The 19609-nt window shown below is 47.7% G+C and overlaps 1 protein-coding gene across 2 annotated transcripts in view; it reads left to right on the top strand.

Annotated features, from left to right (window-relative positions):
* PRKG1 (protein kinase cGMP-dependent 1) overlaps positions 1–19609 on the top strand; it is a 373799-nt gene that overhangs the window by 218438 nt on the left and 135752 nt on the right. For both annotated transcript variants that reach the window (XM_063406143.1, XM_063406142.1), the window contains exon 4: positions 11418–11523. In XM_063406143.1, the coding sequence (XP_063262213.1) occupies positions 11418–11523 (106 nt within the window). The remainder of the gene's footprint in view (positions 1–11417; positions 11524–19609) is intronic.

Here is a 19609-nt window from a genome sequence, read left to right as displayed (position 1 = left end):
TGTCTTTGGGCTGCAGCAGCAAGTGTTGTGTTGATTATGGAAACTGTCTGCTGGCTGGGGACTGCAGACGTTTAAAAATAATTCATAAATGTTATTAGAAGAAGGAAGAAAGCTCCTCAATATTCCATTTTCACTGTGATTTCTGAGCACTCCAGCCGAGACGCCAACTACCGCAGTGAGTGTTCAGTTAACAGCGTTTCCCACCCAAGTCAGAACCATCTGGAATGATGGAATGAGGCTTCTGCATATCAGGAAGGGATTTTTTTATTTGACATATGTATTAATCAACAGCCACAGTAGCATTATGCCCCTGAAGAACTTCTGTACATTTGTGGGGAATGTTTTTATTCCAGCTGTCCCTCGCAGCGTTTATTGAAACCCCACCAGTTCCCCTGATGGAATACACGGTGTTATTTCTGTTGGTGTTATGGATTTAATGGTTTGGAAAAGCAGCTCCTCATGAATGCCATTAAGCACTCTGCCAGCCAGGGACATCCAGCCTCCACCTGCACTGCTGAGGGGGGGTTGAGGAGCAAGCTTTGGGGGCTCAGGGCAAGGGGGCAGAGTTTGTCCCAAAATTTATGTGCTTCTGCCTCTGGGGGATGAATTTGGGTGCTCTGTTCCAGGCAGGCAGGTGGGATGTACGTGTCTGAGTGGGAAATGAGCCACAGGGATCACTGATCCAGCTCCTGGCCCTGCCCAGACACCCCAACAATCCCACCCTGTGCCTGGGAGCGCTGTCTAGGCGCTCCTGGAGCTCTGGCAGCCTCCGTGGGGCCTTTGGATGTGGAAATTGTGGAAATTTGTGGAAATTGTGGAAATTCTTCTCCTCCTGCTCTGAAATTTCGTTGTGGAAATGAAGGTGGCACAGGGAGTGAGCCCACCCTGGCCTTTGGGGGGAAAATTCATCTCCCAGAGGAAACAACTCAGGCAAAAAGAAGAATTTCCAATTCTTTCTGTGCACCCTGGGGCTGTTTTCCCAGCCCTGGGAGTAGAGCATGGCAGAACACCCCTGCAACAAATGTTGCCCTGATTTCTTCATATGCCCCTTTCCCTCTGCAGAGAAATTCCTGGTATTTATTTTTTTTTCCATTTTTTTTCTCTTTGTGCCCATAAGCAGGTGGATTTCAGCTGGATTCCAGCAAGCTCTGTGCCTTTTGCACTGCCAGTGGCCCTGTTTAGTGGTTTAGTGGTGGATCTGGGCTCTTGGTTGGACTCAATGGTCCTTGAGGTCTTCTCCAGCCTTAGTGATTCCTGATCCTATGACTTTAGGATTCCATCTGCCTCCCAGTTTGGTCTGGAGCAGCAGACTGGTATTGATGGGAGCGCCCTTCTGGTAGAGAACACTCTCCCTGTGTCACTTTGCCACACTGGTTTGGTTTTGGTGGAGAAACACCTCCCAGAGCTCCCACCACGTGTGATCCACGTGCTGCTGGATCCAGACTCGCTCCTGCCACCCTGCAAAGCCTTCCCATGTTGACTTCTGGAGCAGACACCCAAAAGGGCTCTGAAGTGACAGGAGTGCCACCCTGGGGTGTCTGCACAGCTCCCTCCTGTGATATTTTAAGACTGCCCTTTTCCTTTTCCCTGCTGCTCAGGACCTGGTGCTGCTGCTGCTCTTTGTGCAGCCTGTGGTGCTCCACAGGTCCCCAGGTCCAGAGGCAAGGAAAATCCCAGATCAGCTCATTTCAGGAGGAGATAGATGCAGAGTCGGGAATAAAAAGCCAGTGGGCTAAAACACAACTGGATGTCAAATCTGACATGATTCTGAGGCTGCACAGGAGCAGAATTGAATCAGAATTGTAGAATCCATAAGGTTGGAGAAGATCTCTGGGCTGGAAGTGTCCAAGGCCAGGCTGGATGGGGCTTGGAGCATCCTGGGACAGTGGAAGGTGTCCCTGCCCATGGCAGGGGTGGCACTGGGTGGGATTTAGGATCCTTCCAATCCAAACTGGGGATCTGTGATGATCCTGTTATCCCAGCTCTCCTGTGGGGATGGGCTCTCTGTGGATTTGGGGTTTGTTTGACTGAGGAAGTCCCCCAAGCCCCAGCTTTTCCCCAGGGCACACACAAGCCCTGGATTAGTGCAGGCCCTGCTCTGCCCCTCCTCTGTGCTATTTAAGCACAGCAAACCCTTTAGGACAGACCTTTAGAAGCCAGGGATAGCAGCACTGGGGTTTCACAGGATGGGACAGGTTTCTATCCAGTGTGGAAAACAGGGAATGCTCAGGAGAGAAAAAATCTGAGCATGGGTTATTTAATCATTGTGTAGGAAATGCTGCTCTTGGGAAATAAGGGAAGCATTGGAACACGAGGAATTACTGCGAAGTTCATTTAGCTAAGCACCTCTTCTTAATCACACCCAGAGAAGCTTTTGTGTCGTTGGGGTTTCGAGCTGCTCCGTGTTCCCAGTGTGCTGCCAAGCCCCGGTTTAACTGCTCTGTGCTTGTCAGAATTCTGGGATTGCAGCTCAGAGCTGGGAGTTTAGCTGTGTTTGCAGATGGCAGCAATGGAGTAACTCTGTTTGATGTTAAACTGCAGGGTGATGGGCAGCATTTTGCAGGAATGTGCAGCTGAGCGTGGGGCAAGGAGACAAAATTTTCACTCCTGCTGCTGTTCTCGGACAAGTTGTGCTGGCTGAAGTTCATCCCAGACTGGTTTGGACTGGGAGCTCAAATCCCATCCAGTGCCACCCCTGCCATGGGCAGGGACTCCTTCTGCCATCCCAGGCTGCTCCCAGCCCCATCCCTTGGACACTGCCAGGGATCCAGGGGCAGCCACAGCTGCTCTGGGCACCCAGGGCCTGCCCACCCTCCCAGGGAAGGATTTCTCCCTCATACCTCATCCAAATCTGGTTTATGTGAGTAGATCTTAGAAACTGGAGGGAATTTTGATTTAAATGGAGCAAAGGTCTGATTTATACCACAACATTTCAGGCTGGGAGGGAAAGTAGAATGTCAAGGAGGAAAGGAGCACTAGGAGTTTGAGCAGTTGGGTTTAAAACATGCTATGCCTTTCCTGTGAGATTATTTTCCTTGCTGCCTCTGAAGGGTGTGTGGCTTTTCCCTCTGTCCCTTTTCCTCAATGTCTTTTTCCTGGTGAAACCAAATTCCAGCCCTGGAACCTCTTGGACAAGGGACAAGAAATTGTCCCTGGGATGTGCAAGTATCTCAGTTTTGTGGTTATTTCCATTTTCTCCCTGTCATTTCTGTGGAGGGGATTGTTGGGTTCAGCTTCTCCAGTCCTACAGTCCCAGAAGAATTCATTCCACTGCTTTATTTTAAATTATTTACTCCAAAACTCCCTCATTTCTCTGCATGTCCTTTTGCTCAGCAGAATCATTCTGCCAATAACATTCTGTAAAAAGAGATTTTTCACATTGCTTTACACCCAGACAGCTGCAGTTTGGCTTTCCCTTTCTATTTTAGCATTTTAGGGGCCATCACTTCAGAGTACATTTTAATTTTGTCCCATCCAAAGCCCAAGGAGCAGCTCGGAGCTCCAGCAGCAAAATAAATTCAAGCCATGCAGTTGAACTAGAAAAGGAGCAAAAGCTGCAAAGCAGCTCTAAAAGCAGAGGTGACATCTTCCCTTTGGAAGCTCTGGAGCTGAGTGTCCGGGATGCTGCTGCAGGGTTCCAGTGGCACTGGAGAGAGGAAGTGGCACCCTGGGCATCTCCTGAGCTCCTGCAGCAGTCCTGTGCTGGGACCTGGAGGGAGGCAGCTCAGCTTTGGGATGAGCACTGGGATGTTTGGGACTGGTTATGGAGGAAAAGCCAACTGCACTTCTCCTCCTTCTCCTTCTCCTTCTCCTTCTCCTTCTCCTTCTCCTTCTCCTTCTCCTTCTCCTTCTCCTTCTCCTTCTCCTTCTCCTTCTCCTTCTCCTTCTCCTTCTCCTTCTCCTTCTCCTTCTCCTTCTCCTTCTCCTTCTCCTTCTCCTTCTCCTTCTCCTTCTCCTTCTCCTTCTCCTTCTCCTTCTCCTTCTCCTTCTCCTTCTCCTTCTCCTTCTCCTTCTCCTTCTCCTTCTCCTTCTCCTTCTCCTTCTCCTTCTCCTTCTCCTTCTCCTTCTCCTTCTCCTGTTTATTCTCCCCTTTCTTCTCCTGCTGCTTCTGTTTCCTCTTCTCCTGCATCCTTTGTCCTTCTTTTTCTTCTGCTCCTTCTGCTTATCCTACTTCTGATTTTTTCTCCTCTTCTGTTTCTGCCTCTTCTGCTTCTTCTGCTTCTTTTCCTGCTTCTTCTTCTCCTCCTGCTCCGATTTTTCTGTTCCTTTCACCTCTTCTTCTTCTCCTTCTCTTTCTGCTTCGTCTGTTGTTTCTTGTTCTGCTTCAGCAGCTTTTTCTGCTGCTTTTGTTTTTTCTGCACCTGTTTCTGCCTCTTTTCCTTCTGCTGCTTCTGCTTCTTCTTCTGCTGCTGCTTCTTCTTCTTCTTCTCTGTCTTCTGTTCTGCTTTTTCTGATGCTGCTTCTGCTTCTCCTACTTCTGCTCTTTCTGCTCCTTCTCTCTCTTCCTCTTCTCCTCTCTTCCAAGTGCCACTTCAGTTAAACTTTTCAATAACTGAACCCCACCCTGCTGGAAAGGTGTCCCAGGTCAGTTCTTTTGCACCCAGTGTAGGTGGCACTTCCCCTGTTCTCATGGTTGTTACTCATGAATTGAAGCATCCCGTGGTGCAGAATTATAAATGAGAGTGTCTGGCTGGGAAAATGGATTTCCACCTGGCTTGCTGCTGCTCTCCCTGCTCCACTGAGCTTTATGGCAAGTTGGCCATTGGAGCCACTTCTGTAGCTAAATAGTCCAAAGCACCTGGAGATGAAGGGGCAAAAAAACCCATTTAAACCCTGGTTTGTTACTTTGGAGAAATGCTCATTAATTTTGCTGCATGTGAGCAGCTCTTTTAAAAAGAGTGTTCCTTCCAACCGCCTGCTGGATAACTAAGAGCTGGGAATAGATTTCCTGGAACTGGGTGAGGTTGTCCCTTAGGGAAAAACCTGTGGATGAGGGTGAACTGCATATTTTAGATGGTTTGGTTTCAGGATCTGTGGCAGAGCTCTGTGAGGGACCCTGGGGTAAGGAGAGAGGAAAAGATCTCCTCACTTGGTGCAGTCCTGCTTGGGGTCCTCAGAACAAGAAGGACATGGGAGGTGCTGGAATGAATCCAGGGGAGGCCTTGGAGCTGCTCCAGGGCTGGAGCCCCTCTGCTCTGGGGCCAGGCTGGGAGAGCTGGGAGATCTCACCTGGAGAGGAGAAGGCTCCAGGGAGAGCCCAGAGCCCCTGCCAGGGCCTGAAGGGGCTCCAGGAGAGCTGGAGAGGGACTGGGGACAAGGGATGGAGGGACAGGACACAGGGAATGGCTTCCCACTGCCAGAGGGCAGGGCTGGATGGGATATTGGGCAGGAATTGTTCCCTGGCAGGGTGGGCAGGCCCTGGCACAGGGTGTCCAGAGCAGCTGTGGCTGCCCCTGGATCCCTGGCAGTGCCCAAGGCCAGGCTGGACTTTGGGGCTTGGAGCAGCCTGGGACAGTGGGAGGTGTCCCTGCCATGGCAGGGGTAGGGTGGGATGAGTTTTAAGATCTTTTGCAACCCAAACCATTCTGGGACTCTCTGAGTTCCCCTGATTTTGTCTCCTCTCCTCCAGAGATGTTCAGACACAAGGGGAAGATGTTTTCCACTGATCCAGCCCAATCCCAGGGCTGCCCTGCCTTGTTCTGAACCTTGCCACAGCTAACAAGGCCTGGAAAACAGGGAAAACTTCTCTGACATTATACTTGGAAGGTGTCCTTGTGTGGGACTGGATGATCTTTATTGTCTCTTTCAACCCTAACCATTCCATGAATCCATGATTCATGAGAAACCAAATAGCTTGCAGATATCTGTGTCATCTTCCCAGAATCTTCCATGAGCCTTTTCCATTTTTCCTGCTCAGATTCAGGCCCCACAGGTGCTGCCACCTGGAATTTCTGCTTGCTTTTAGGACCTTTCCCCCCCTCCACTACCACAAAGTGCCCTGCAATTCTTCCTGCCTTTCCTTCTCTGCAAGCAGCAGAGCAATTCCTGCCCTCCCCGAGGGCAGTTCCTGCCCCACCTGCATTCCAGGACTCTGCTTTCCATGCTGGGGATTCTCTCTGAGCTATTTTTAGTTGACTTTTCAGTGCTGTTCTTCCTGTTCCCTTTTTAATGGGCCCCCACATCAACTTCTCCATTTATCAACAGCTTCCCTTCCAACACAGGACTGTGTTAAGATCCCCTCTTTAATTGGGAATATTAATTTTCCTTGGGATTGGAGCTCCTGTAGGCACTGAGCTAGAACTGATTTGTGAACTCTTTTAAATATGAATTTATTGCTTTCCTCATTCCCCTTTCCTGGTACTGCCTCCATGCTCCTGGCACAGCCAGTGAACCAATTTGTCCCAGGCTGAGTCTCCACCTTCCAGGAGAGATTTGTGTTGTTTTCCTCTTTTCCTTCCCCAAATAACTGGAGACATTTTCCCTCACCCCATCTTGCATTCAGTGAACTAAATGAGTTCTTTAATCTGAGACTTCTGACCTGCCTGAGAGCCTTTTTGGCTTTGCATTCGTCTCCCCTCACACACGTCACTCTCCATCACACTCCAAACAGGATTTGGGAGTGCTTCTTGTTCCTCCTGAATTATTTCAGCTTTCAGTGTTCAGGACTGAAGAAGGTTTCTGAAGCAGCCTGGGAGCTCGTGCCCAATCAAGGGTTAATTAAAAACCTGGGCAAAGCTCTGTGCTGCAGGAGGGTGAGAAGAGCAGAGCTCCGCTGGTGCAGCCGGGAGGAGTACGAGGTGACACGGAAAGGTTATGTGAAATAACGAGTTGCAAAGAGCAAATCAGGACAGGTAATTAGCAGGGCTTGTAGTACAAGTGGTTTGAAATTCCAAGGAAAATGCCTGATGTGATGGAACACTTCCTCCAATAATCCCTGCCACCACTTCTCGTCAAGGCTGAGGGGTTTGGAGGCTGCGGAAGAGGATGGAGAGATTTGGGGGAGACAGCAAAGGTTGGGAGTGATGTTAGAGAAGAACAAATGCCAGGGAAACACCAGGGTCCTTCAGCTGATCAAGTCACCCGGGGTGAGGTTATTCCTGAAGAACTCATCAGGAGTTTTCTGTGCTGTGTTGGGACAGGAGGCTACATTCCTCCAAGAAAAATCCTGGGATCCCGCGCAGTATCTGCTCCAGCTGGTGGTGCTTAGCCCTGGCTGATAGATGTTGTCAGATCTGTTTAATACTGTTAAATTCAGTAGTTTTAGTACCCTTTTTAATACTCTATTTAATTTATATTTATATTTAATACTCCAGGTGGTTTTGTTCAAGAGCAGAGTTTGGTAATAACAATTTCTCTCTGCTTCTTCCCTTGGTCTTACCTGATCTTCTCCAGGCAAACCTTACACACTTCCTTGGAATCTCAGGGTTCCTGGAGCTGTTTGGAGTGAAAGCAGAGCTCCCTGGAGGGAGGAGCTTCCTTTCCTCCTCACAGAACCTGCATTTATTATTTGTCACCTCTGAGACCAGGGATTGAGCAGCAGCCCAAACATTCCAGGCGTGGGGCCTTGGGCACTTCCAGGGATCCAGGGGCAGCCACAGCTGCTCTGGGCACCCTGTGCCAGGGCCTGCCCACCCTGCCAGGGAACAATTCCTGCCCAATATCCCATCCAGCCCTGCCCTCTGGCAGTGGGAGCTTTTCTCTGTCTCTGCATTTATCCTCGGCCAAGTTAAAATGACTCCTTCCCTACTGACAAAATCTCCTTGGGGAATAATGGGAAAGGACCTGCTGGAAGATGGGATATCAGGATGGAGCCATCCTTGTCCCTGTGCTGTTGGTAGAAACTTGGGACAGAAACAGCTGGAGCAGGATTAAATTCCTTTATTCCCAGAAACATCTGAGAATAAAGGAATTTATTCCTGCTCCAGCCATTGGATGCATCCTCTCCATCACTCCATGCTGTGTTCTGGAGCCTGCTGGAGCCTCTCTCGGGATTCCTAGAGTGTCTGGAGGGATAAAGCAATTCCATGTGCTCCTCCTGTTTGGTTAAGTGTGCTTTCATCATCATTTCATACCTTAAACAGGAGGGACCAGAAATAGCTGGAGATGGCTGTGTTTCCCCCCACCCCGTGGTAATTTCCACAATATTCCCTGCAAAACCCAAGCCAAGTGGGAGGATGGTTAAATAGGAGTGGAAATTTGATGTTTTGTCTGCCCAAAAACCCCCTGAGGACACAAAGTTGCAGCTGTTTCTTTGCCTGAGGGCAGATAAACAAACAATTTTTGGGATAAAATAGCCCAAAAGCCAAAGTGAGCTGATGAATTCCAGCTTGGGGTGCAAGGGAATAATAATTTTCAGGTCTGGTAACCCTGCCAGCAGCACTTGGGCTGAGGATGATTCAACTGGTGATCCTTGAAAAAACGTGGGAAGGCTTCAGTGAGCACATAAAAACTTGGGAAGATGCTTAAAGGATGCAGGGCCAGCTGAATATTTAATTTTGGAAATAATGCCCCTGCTGGACGCTCTGATATCAAGGATTTTTTAATATTCAGGACTGCCCCACCTATCTAACATAAAACATATCGTAGTAAATAACATCAACAGTATTTAGGTTGCTCCTCTGTAAGTATTTAACCTAAAACTTAGCATATCCCCCTTTATTTCACTGCCTTTGCACATGACAAAGGGAAAAAGGAGCTGATGATCCTCAGCCACTGGGTCCACAAGAAGAAATGAAGCAAAACAGCCCAAACTTGGTGCTTTGGCAGGCTGGGGATGTGATGGAAGTATTGAAAATAAAGAGAATTAAGGCCTGGAGAGGTTCAACAAGGAATAATCCCTGTTATTTAGAGATTGAGGGCTGTTCAGCCTGGAGAAGAGAAAGGCTCTGGACATGGAGAAGCAGCTGGGACATATCCCAGGCTTTGGGCTGGACTCTGCACCCCTCTGTTCTCCCCTTTCTAGTGGGAGATATTTTCATGGGTTCCCAGGTAAATAAATAGGAAGAAAAGTTTGGAAATGGTTCTTCTTGGAAAAGAAGTTTGAAATCGTTTATTGAGTTTTTTCATTTGCTTCAATCAGGCATGCTGATGGAGAGAGGGGTTTGATTCATTTACTGAAATCATTGATTTAGATAATTTCAGTCAGCTTCAATCAGAAATTAGGGCTTAACCATGGCAAGCATTCCAAATTTAAACTTTAATGATAACATCTCCACCCCCATGCAGCTCTGACCCTTTCCCCTTATCAGGAAAGCCTGATACTTTTACCTCAGCTCTCCCCTGTTTCTCCAGCAGCATTTGCTTTGTGTTCAGCCCTTGACCCACAGCAGAAATCTGTCACAAATCATCATAAATCATAATTCCCATCAATGTTTGCTCAATGTGCAGTTCAAATGTTCTGCAGTGCCCAATCCCCTCTGGAGAGCTCCTCCAGCTGCAGCCATACAGAAACTGCAGGTTTGGGCATCCCTGTCCAAAATCCTGGTGGCTTTTGGATGAGCAGTGATTTCTTTCTGTGCTGTTCCAAAGATCAGACAGAGCCCCAGCTCTGGCATTTTGCTGGGGAAAAGTGTAAAAGAGGCACTAAACTTTAACTGGAGCAGCACTGCAGCAGAGCAGCTCTGGCTGCAGGATGATGTTTCAGATTATTGAGGAAGGAAAGCCCTGTTGCAGACACATCTGCTTCCATCATTTTGTTTCTCATATTCCTCTCTGGCTGTGCCTCCTGTAGTCATGGAATGGGATATTTTACATTTTACTTCCAGCACCCAACACAGGCTCTGTGGAGAGGAATGGGCCAGGAAATCTCTGGCTGTGTCTGTTCTAATTCCGAGACGACGTTGAATTTGTGGGACACATTCCAAAGATTTATTTTCATCTCAGGGCACTCCTAAACAGATAATTTTGAAGTCTTTAAGAGCATCAAATCCCAGAGATTTCCTCCTGTTTCTTCAGCACTGACGGAGTTTCAGCACAACAGGAGATGCTGCTCCTGCTGATTATAAGGGTCCTACTGACATTTAAATCTCTACCCTGATTAGCCTTTAGTAAAGCAGCTGTTTGTCATTAAGGCAGGAGAAATGATAATATAAGGTGTGATTAGTGGTTTAATTAATACAGAAGTGCATTGTCTGCACTTTACTGAGCTCCTGGGCTGCATAGGCCTTGAGGTGGAGCGGCTGGTATATGAATTTATTAAAATATATCTATAGGATGCAGTAGTGTGTTATGGCTGTGAAATGAGAGAGCAGTGCCTCTGCACAGTTCCTGGCAGGGGAAGGACAGCAGCAGGAATTTCTGCATGGAAAGGGGCTGCCCAGGGAGCTTTGGAGTGCCCATGCCTGGAGGTGTCACTTTGATTATAAAACTGAAAATGCTTCTCCTAGAGAAGTTTCTGTGTTGAAAACCAGGAGAGGCTTTCAAGGCTGTTCTGCAGTGCAATTCGGGAGGAAATCTTTGAGTTTGCACTTTGAAGGTTTTCCATCTCGCAGTTAGGGATAAAATCTCATTAAGGAGGAGGTTTGGGAACCGAAGGACCAGCAAATCAAAGCACATTCATTTCGTGGATCTTATCAGTGAGAGTATTTGTAAATATTTTGCTGAAAGTCTCTTTGCTTCGTGCTGTTTCCCGCTGTCAAATGGGAGTATGGGGATGGAATTTATTGCATTTACTCTTTGGAAAAAAAAAAGAAATTAATACAAGTGTAGCGGTCTGGGGAATAGCTTTAATCAAACTGTTTCTCTAAGGAGAAGCCGTATTATAAACGGTACATACTCGAGCATTTGTGGTTAGTGCAAATGTCTAAGCCACAGCTGAGATGAAAACTGGACCTTTTGAGGTTATGCCCCCTACTTTATGCACTGGTTATCCCTGTTTTTACAATAGAATTTGGCCTCTGGAGAATAGGATGTGATGTTTGGTGAGTAACTCAGAAGTGCTGGAATTCAGCAGGGACCCAAAAAGTAAAGTTGGAAAAGAATGACTCAAAACCTCCCCAGCTGGGAGGAGTTTCATTATCAGGGTGTAACAGGGCTTGGGGCTGGAAATTTCCCTGAGGTCAAGGAGGAATTTGGGAGCAGGATGAAACCTCAGTGTGTTTTGCTGGATAAAGCACTAAAAATGTCCCCAAATCACTCAGGCTGTGATGGACTGACCCCGAATCCTTGCTCACCTTGGCCCTTCTGGATTTCTCCTCCTCTCACGGCTGCTTTCAGGCCATCTTTCCAAAACCCCAAATCCAGGATGCTCCCAGTCCTTTCAGTGCATGCTCCCATGTCCAGCAGCTGAGTCTCCTGGCCTGCAGCATTCCCCATTCCCATGCTTCTCACCAATGACATCGTTTTCCTCTGCAGTTCACAACAGGAATTCTGACATTTTTTGCTAATCACGTTTTCCCCTTGTCTTGTTTTTTTTCCAGCTCTCGTAAATGTGAAACTTTGGGCTATTGATCGGCAATGTTTTCAAACAATAATGATGAGGACTGGCCTCATCAAGCATACTGAGTATATGGAATTTTTGAAAAGGTATGGCACTTGTTTATTTATCCAAAAATCCCATGAAACTGCCGTCCTCTCTTGCTTTTTTTTTTCTTTTTTTTTGTGAGTGCAGTATTTGATTTATTTCCTTCTCATCTCTTTTGGTTTTAATGATTATGATGACGATGATGATGATTTTTCTTTGCTGTTTGCCCATCCTCCTGAGTGGAGGGGGAGCTTTGCTGTGGGGGAGTTTCATTCCTGTTGTGAGTTATTCATTGGCAAAGAGTCCCAGAGTCGAGGGGTGAGAGACAAGCTTTCATGTGAGTCATTCAATGTATGTCAGAAAAGACACATTTTTACAAAAAAACAGCCTGTCAAGGGAAAAATCTGGGGTTTAAACTTGATCAGATCCATTTGGGGCGTGTTCTTGTGCTTCTGGAAGTAAAATGGGAGTTCTTAGAAAAGCAGAGCTTTAGGTTGCTGTAAAATGCAGGTTGGGTGAGTAACACAGACAGAAAAACAATTTTTTCGCTCATTCTATTTGATTTTCCTAAAGCTTCCTTCAGTCCCTTCAGAGATTTAAGCCTTGGAGAGGATCAATAATGAATAATCCTGGTTATTTGGAGAGCTGGGGGTGTTCACCTGGAGAAGAGAAGGCTCCAGGGAGAGCTCAGAGTCCCTGCCAGAGACTAAAGGGGGAGAGGGACTGGGGACAAGGGATGGAGGGACAGGACACAGGGAATGGCTTCCACTGCCAGAGGGCAGGAATAGATGGGATATTGGGCAGGAATTGTTCCCTGGCAGGGTGGGCAGGCCCTGGCACAGGGTGCCCAGAGCAGCTGTGGCTGCCCCTGGATCCCTGGCAGTGCCCAAGGCCAGGCTGGACTTTGGGGCTTGGAGCAGCCTGGGACAGTGGAAGGTGTCCCTGCCATGGCAGGGGTGGCACTGGATGGGATTTAAGGTCCCTTCCCACCCAAAGCACTCCATGAAATCCAGTGCCACAGTGTCAGGAACAGATTGTGTTTCATGTCACCAAAATGATCCCAAAGAGAAGGAAATGTCCCCAAATTGTAGGGAAGGGAAGGCCCAGGCCACCGTGGGGTTTTCAGCCATCCCAGTGCTACTCAGACCTTACTAAGCTGTTACTACACCAGGCCTGTCCCTGTTACTGTTGGAGAAGAGAGGGACTCAAGGAAAAGGAAATAATAACAGCAACAATAATATGTTTAAATATGATAGTTATATTATTAATATATTAATACTGTAATAACTAATATTAATAAGAAATGTTAATAATGCCATTATTAATAAAATATTACTATATAGAAGTGGATATTATTTAAAATGTATATTATATGGCATGTATAATATAAATATATATATATATATAAAATATAACATCTACGTGATTTGTAGGATCTTTTAGGTTGGAAAAACCCTCTCAGATCATCGAGTCCAGCCATTCCCCCAGCCCTGCCAAGGCCACCACTGACCATGTCCCCAAGTGTCACATGCACACAGCTTTAAATCCCTGCAGGAATGGGGACTCCTCCACCCCTGGGCAGCTGTGCCAGGGCCTGGCCACCCTTTGCAGGAAGAATTTTCCCCATATCCCATCTAACCCTCCCCTGGCCCAGCTGAGGCGGTTCCCTGGGAGCAGGAGGTGAGCAGGGACTGATCTCCAGGGGAACAGGAGGGATTGATTGATCAATCCCGTGGGATTGATGCCCTGGGTGAGGGTGGAGCACGGCTCAGCCAGGGGCAGGGAATTCATCCAAGCTGGGATTTGATCTGGGAGCAGAGTCCTGCCCACCTCCCTCCCGCAGCCCTTGGCTGGGGGGAGATCCCAGCTCCCAGCCTCTCCTCCTAGGCTGGAATTCCACTGGGCTCATTTCAGCCAGGAATGGAAATATCCTGGGAAAATACGGAAACTCAGGGACCTGGCCAGGCTTCCCAGTCTCTGCTGAGGTGAGGGTTTCCCTGGAGGGGGCGTGGGGGATGTCCCATGTCTGGAAAAGTGTGGAAAAGGGCTCTTTGCAGGTGTCTCTGTTGATGATTCCCAACAAACCAGCTCAGGAGAGGAAAAAGAACCTGCTGCTGTATTTTGGGGCTTACAACCCACCCATCCCAGCATTGACAAACCTTTCAACAAACCCAGGACTGAGGGTGGGGTCAGCCCTGGGGTGGGAACTGCCAGAGCGGGCCCCGTGTTCACATTAAGCTTTTAAGCTCTGAGCTTTAATAAAGATTTACCAGAAGATTGTCAAGATTAATTTGGATTCAGGTCCTGCAGAGCCTGCCCAGCTTTAATTTTAAAGCAAATAATGTGAAGAGGAAACCAAGGAGTGTTTCCAGTACTCAAGCTGTGCTGCTTGAACATAACCTGTGGCTCGTTAGAAAGGCTTAAGGCAAGCAAATAAATATTTATTTTTTAAAATCTTACAGTTTGAATTTAGGAAAAGTATTTGTTACACTTGGAGCATCTGGAGGAAGGTCTTTAAAAATGTTGCTTCCCATTGGGTCTTCCACTTGGGATCTGGCCACCTTTAGCTGTCTCAAGCTCAGTTTAAATCCCATATGGAACATTAAATGCTCATTTTTCAATCCCATTTGCTACATTAAATTCTCATTTTTAAAGATGCTTTCCTTCAAAATGTATCTCAGGAAAACCAGGATAAATGCTGAAAAGAAGGAGCTTGTTGATTGTCGACTTTATTCTTTACTTCTGGAGGTTTTGGGGCTTTTGTTTCCTTTCCTGCATTGATGTATGAATGCAAATGCTCTTGGTTAAGAAATAAATGGAATATAAAATAAAGGTTTGAATGGTGTCTGCCCCCAGAGAGTTGGTGGGGTTGGACATGATTTTTTCCTGCTGATATTGATCTAAAAGTCCCTCTCCAATTGCACCATTATCCCAATAACAGAATTATCACTGTCTCCAGCAACAGATTTTCATGTGTGAGCAAAGCACAGCAAAAATTAAACTTCTGGGGGTGAAATGAGGTTGTTCATTTATTTATTTATTTATTTTAATTCTCATTTGTCCTGCTGAAAGTAAAGGCAGCTGGATTTCCAGGGCTCCCTAGGAATATCACCCTGACAGCATCGTGGGTTTCCCGGGATTTTCCCCAGCAGGAACATCCTGCTGGCACAGGGCAGCTGCTGCTCCCCAGGGCCACCCCTGGGTGTCAATCCTTTCTTCTGAAGGCCAGGAGAAAACCAGAAAGCCAGGAAAATTCCATTTCCATAAGAAATCTGGGAGTGCCCTCCCAACATGTCCTGGGCCGGAATGCTGTATCCCGCCTTGCTCCAAGGATAGCACACTAGGAAAAGTTGGGATAATTTAAACTGGCTACTCTAAAAGAACTCTTCTGGAGCAAGAAAATCCTCTTTTTCCTCATTTTGCTGAGGAACCAGTCCGTGTCTCCCTTCCCAAAGTCAGCGGATGATCCTTGATGGAATCAGAATCCTCCCCAATTCCGTGGCAGCGCCTGCTCCAAGGAGGGGCTGGAAGAGCCGGCTGGATTTTCATCCCTGTGTGTACCTGCAGGACAAATCAGAGCAGGGACTCCCCTGTCACTTTCTGTCACTTGTCACCAAAACCACAGATTTTTGGTAGCTCAATATGTGACTAAATCAATGTCAGATCAGGGTAGATCAGAGGGCAACCAGCAGTGAAAAATGAAATATAATTTTGTGTTGTAGATTTAGTAGATCCTGATGGTACAGAGGGGTTTTGTTGTATTATCTCTAGTTTTTAGTCCAAATTGTGCTTTTTGTATGTAGTTGACTTTATTTGTCCATATACAAGTGCAGTGAGGTCACAGCTGTGTTAAATGCTGCTGTACCTCTCACTGCTATATTAATTGTTTCAGGCTTACAACGATTTCTTTCTCAAGCCAGTCCTTAAAATCATTCCATTTAGTTAAAACCAGTTAAGGAAACAACTATTTATTAAATAGATTTGTCCAGGGAATAAAAGTTGGGGGGAAAACCTTGTACTGTGTTCAGAATTTCCTGCTAAACATAAAAGTTTTAAGAGCAGAACACCTTGAAGGAGTGAATATTGTGTGTTTTTTCTTCCCAAGAAAGGCCTCATAAATGGAAAAAGCTTCCATCAGTTAAAAGAGGCTGCAGGTTCTAGTCTGGGGTGTAAACCCCAATTCCTCCAAGGCCCTGGAAGCAGTCAGGAGAGCTGGTGAGGGATGTTTGGTGCCACCTTGGAGGCAGGATTGAGCTTGAGGGGTGGATACTGGAGGCTTACTGGAGGCTTTCTTCATTCCTAGGGATGAAGAAATTCCTTGGGCAGGCAGGGAAAGGATTCTGAGCAGGCTGGAGGTGAGAAGCTGCAGAGGGTGGGGATCCCCAGGCACCCACAGGAGCTCCCTGGACGTCCCTGCATGTCCCAGGCTCATCCATGCAATGTGAACCCAGCCTGTTGTCCAGGTTTTGAGGGATTTCAGTCCCCTGCATGGAAAAGCAGCTCTGGAAAGGGCCCCAGCTCTTGCCTGCCCGCTGTGTTTGGTTTTTGACCACGTTTGAAATTCAGGCTGTGAGGGCATGGCCGGGGAGGCGGCTGAGCGGGAGGAGCAGGATTTGCTGTTCAGGGTTTGCTGGAGCAGAACTGAAGGGATGCTCTGTGGGATCAAACTGTCCATTCCCTCTGCCCTTTAACAGGGAAAATTGTCTTTCTTGTCTTGTGGAGACGGCCAGGCTCAGGTTTTTCTTGAAATGCTTTTTTGTAATGATTTTTTTTCGATAGGCACAGTTTAGTCTGTCTAACTCCTTGTGGATGCTGGGAATAGATAGGAAGGGGCTGGGGCAGGTGCTGCTCAGTAACAGAGGTTTAGTGTTAACCACACACATTTTAAACTAAGGAAAATCCTTATTGCAGGCTATGCACCACAGGGAAAAGGGGGGAGAAAGGAAAAGGAAGCAAAAGGACCAGGTACTTGTTGATTTAGAGCATGATGGTAGGGGAGGATTAATTCCTTTAATTCTGGTGTCAGCTGGGCTTGAAATGATGGTTAATACACATTGGAATAAGTCAATATCTCATTTTAATATTGCTGATTCATAGAATTAAAGAATGGGTTGGGTTGGAAGGAACATTGAAGATCAACACATCCCACCCCTGCCATGGGCAGGGACACTTCCACTGTCCCAGGCTGCTCCAAGCCCCAGTGTCCAGCCTGGCCTTGGACACTGCCAGGGATCCAGGGGCAGCCACAGCTGCTCTGGGCACCTGTGCCAGGGTCCCACCACCTTCCCAGGAAGAATTCCTTCCTCACATCCAATCCAAGCCCCCTCTTTGCGCAGAGCTGCTCCTTGCCCCAACGGAGGGACAATCCCAGTGTGACTCCATGGGATGTGCTGCATTGTCACTGTCTGCAGGATCTGACACCTCAGCATTTACCCCAGGCAGGTCACAGGCAGGGACTGCATCTCTGGGGTCTCAGGTCAGGGGGGCTCAATTCCCTGACAGGAGGGGACAGCCAGGGGGGGTCGGGCTGTGCTCCCAGGGAACAGGGACAGGACAAGGGCAAACGGCCTCAGGCTGGGCCAGGGGAGGCTCAGCTTGGGCAGCAGCAGGAATTTGTGCATGGAAAGGGAGCTCAGGCCTTGGCAGGGGCTGCCCAGGGAGGGTTGCAGTGCCCATGGCTGGAGGTGTCCAAGGAAGGGCTGGAGGTGGCACTGAGTGCTCTGGGCTGGGGACAAGGTGGGCATTGGGCACAGCTGGGACTGTCTGGGCTGGGAGGGAATTTCCAGCCTTGGGGATCCTGGGATTCTCTGGGGCAATTCTGGGCTGTGCAGGAATGCTGAAGGGACCAGGGGATGCAGCACTGGGTGCCCTGGGCAATCAGATCCTGAGGATTTTGCAGTGTTTATCCTGCTTTTCCAGTTTTGGGGTTTTTTTTCTTTCCTTCACCTCAGAGTTTACTTGGTGAGGTAAGCTCTAATTTGCTGGCAGGATTCCTTTGCTCTGTGAGATGATGTCTTTACATGTCCAAGGAGAACAAAACCACACGTGTCCTTTTCCCCCCTTTTTTGATTCTGTCAGCGAGGAAAAACACCCTCAGAGCCCCACTTGTGATCTCCAGAGACACAAGGCCTGGTTTGGGTTTAAGTTGCTGCCTTCTATCTTTAGATTATTCTATTGTAGTGATTTACCGAGAATTTGAAAAGATGATGGCAGGAATTAAATCTGGGACTTTTTCCTCTGGTTTTTATCCTTTAAAAAGAATGATGTTTATTTTCACTTGTTATTTTTGTTTTCCAAATCCCCCCCCTTTTTTTTAAGGGTTTTTGCCTTTTAGTGGGTTTTTTTTGCCATTAGTTATTCATTCTGCCCACAATGAGAATCACATTTTACTTTCCAACACTTGCAGAAGGGGATCTCAGGTACAGATGGACCAACAGTGTGGAATCACAGGTAATCCAAGTGTTCCTTGGTTTCACCCTGATGCAAACAGGCCCAGAATCCAATCCTCAGTGGTGCTTCAGGGCCTTCAGGGGTGGTTCCCTCCCACATCCTGCCTGTTCAGGGAAGGAAAACTCCTCCTGTCAGGAATTCTGCATCAAGTCAAGCCCAGTCCTGGCTGGTGGCCCAGGAGGACAGTGCAGTTCTGAGCTCCAGAGCAGAGCAGGCTGTGACAGGACTGCAGATCGTGTTTTCTGCAGCCCTAGCTCTTCACAGCTCAGTGCAGAACATTAGGCACAACTGGAGATTTATTGAGGTGTTAGGGTTTGTTTGAAGTCACTCATCCTTTCCAAATGATCATTTGGGATTGAAATATTGGTGGCTGTGCTTAGCAAGGGGATTGTTTTGTGCTGCTTACTAAAATGCAGAGGAGAGTGGAGTGGTGGGAGGCATTGGTGTGAAAGGCTGGGGCTTTTTACTGCCAGCATCAAAGTAGATGCATTTATTAAATATTTTGATCACATTATAGAGTGATGAAACACAGGGCTCTGGAAGGTGGTGTGATCTCCGAGTTGGGATCTGCATGGCTTCCTGGAGGTCTCCCTCAGAAGGGAAAGGAGGTGGCCCAAAATGGTGGGGCAAGACTTGTTTGGGTGTTACTTTGCTGATTTTGGTGAGAATCTCTGGAGCTGTGACCTCTCAGCTCTAGAAATGCTCAGGGCATTTGTTCACTCCCTTGCTGGGGCAGAGGAGAGAAGAACAGCCATGCTTGGTATTGAAGTATTAAAAATCAATTCCCTTTTTTGTTTTATTACTACTTAGCTAAAGATAAATGACAAAGCCAGTTGCTTTATAAACCTTCACATACCACTGTATAGCTGCCTACAAAACAAGTCTTATTTTAAGAAACTTTCCTAACTGCTATTATTGGGACATTTTTAAAATATATTAGGGAGACTGTTCCAGTTAAGGCCTGGATCCTGGCCAAGTCCTAGCCTTAGCTAGATGAGAAATATGCCAAAAAACCCCAAGTGTTTTCTGCACCAAAACTGTAATCAAGTCATTTTACCTTGCCAAATTTAGACCTGTAATAGCTAGAACCTCTTTTGAAGTGAACTTAGAAATCTGACCCAGGGACGGTTCTCCATTGTGGTGAATTGTAAAGGATGAGACATCTGCAGGTAGAACACAACAGGCTTTATCCCCTGGTTTATAAACCAGTCCTGGAACTGTTGGCAAATGTCGAGTGGCTTGGTGTCCATCCCTGTCCCTGTCCCTGTCCCTGTCCCTGTCCCTGTCCCTGTCCCTGTCCCTGTCCCTGTCCCTGTCCCTGTCCCTGTCCCTGTCCCTGTCCCTGTCCCTGTCCGTGGTGGCCGCAGATGTCCCCAGGTTGCCGTGCTCCCCTCGTGCCCCACTCACAGCCCCCCTCAGGGTGTCACAGCCTGCCTGGAGAGTTGAGGGGCCTTCAGCTGCTGCTCAGGGATCACTATTGGATCACAAACCATTCCTCAGTGGATTGGAAGGCGAAAGCCTCAGCACAGATTGCAGACTTACTGCACCCGACTCTCTCAGCCTCAGCAGGGGATGCTCACCTCAAGCAACATCAACAGGATTTGGAGATCCAGGCCTGTTCCTTAACCTTCTTTTAGAAGTTTGCCCATAGCCATTAAACTCTCCTTCCTCTGAGCTCCAGAGGTGTTTTGGGAGCCC

Source organism: Prinia subflava, chromosome 9, assembly GCF_021018805.1.
Source record: "Prinia subflava isolate CZ2003 ecotype Zambia chromosome 9, Cam_Psub_1.2, whole genome shotgun sequence".
NCBI classification, from domain to species: Eukaryota; Metazoa; Chordata; class Aves; order Passeriformes; family Cisticolidae; genus Prinia; species Prinia subflava.
This window is presented reverse-complemented; position numbering and strand designations above follow the sequence as displayed.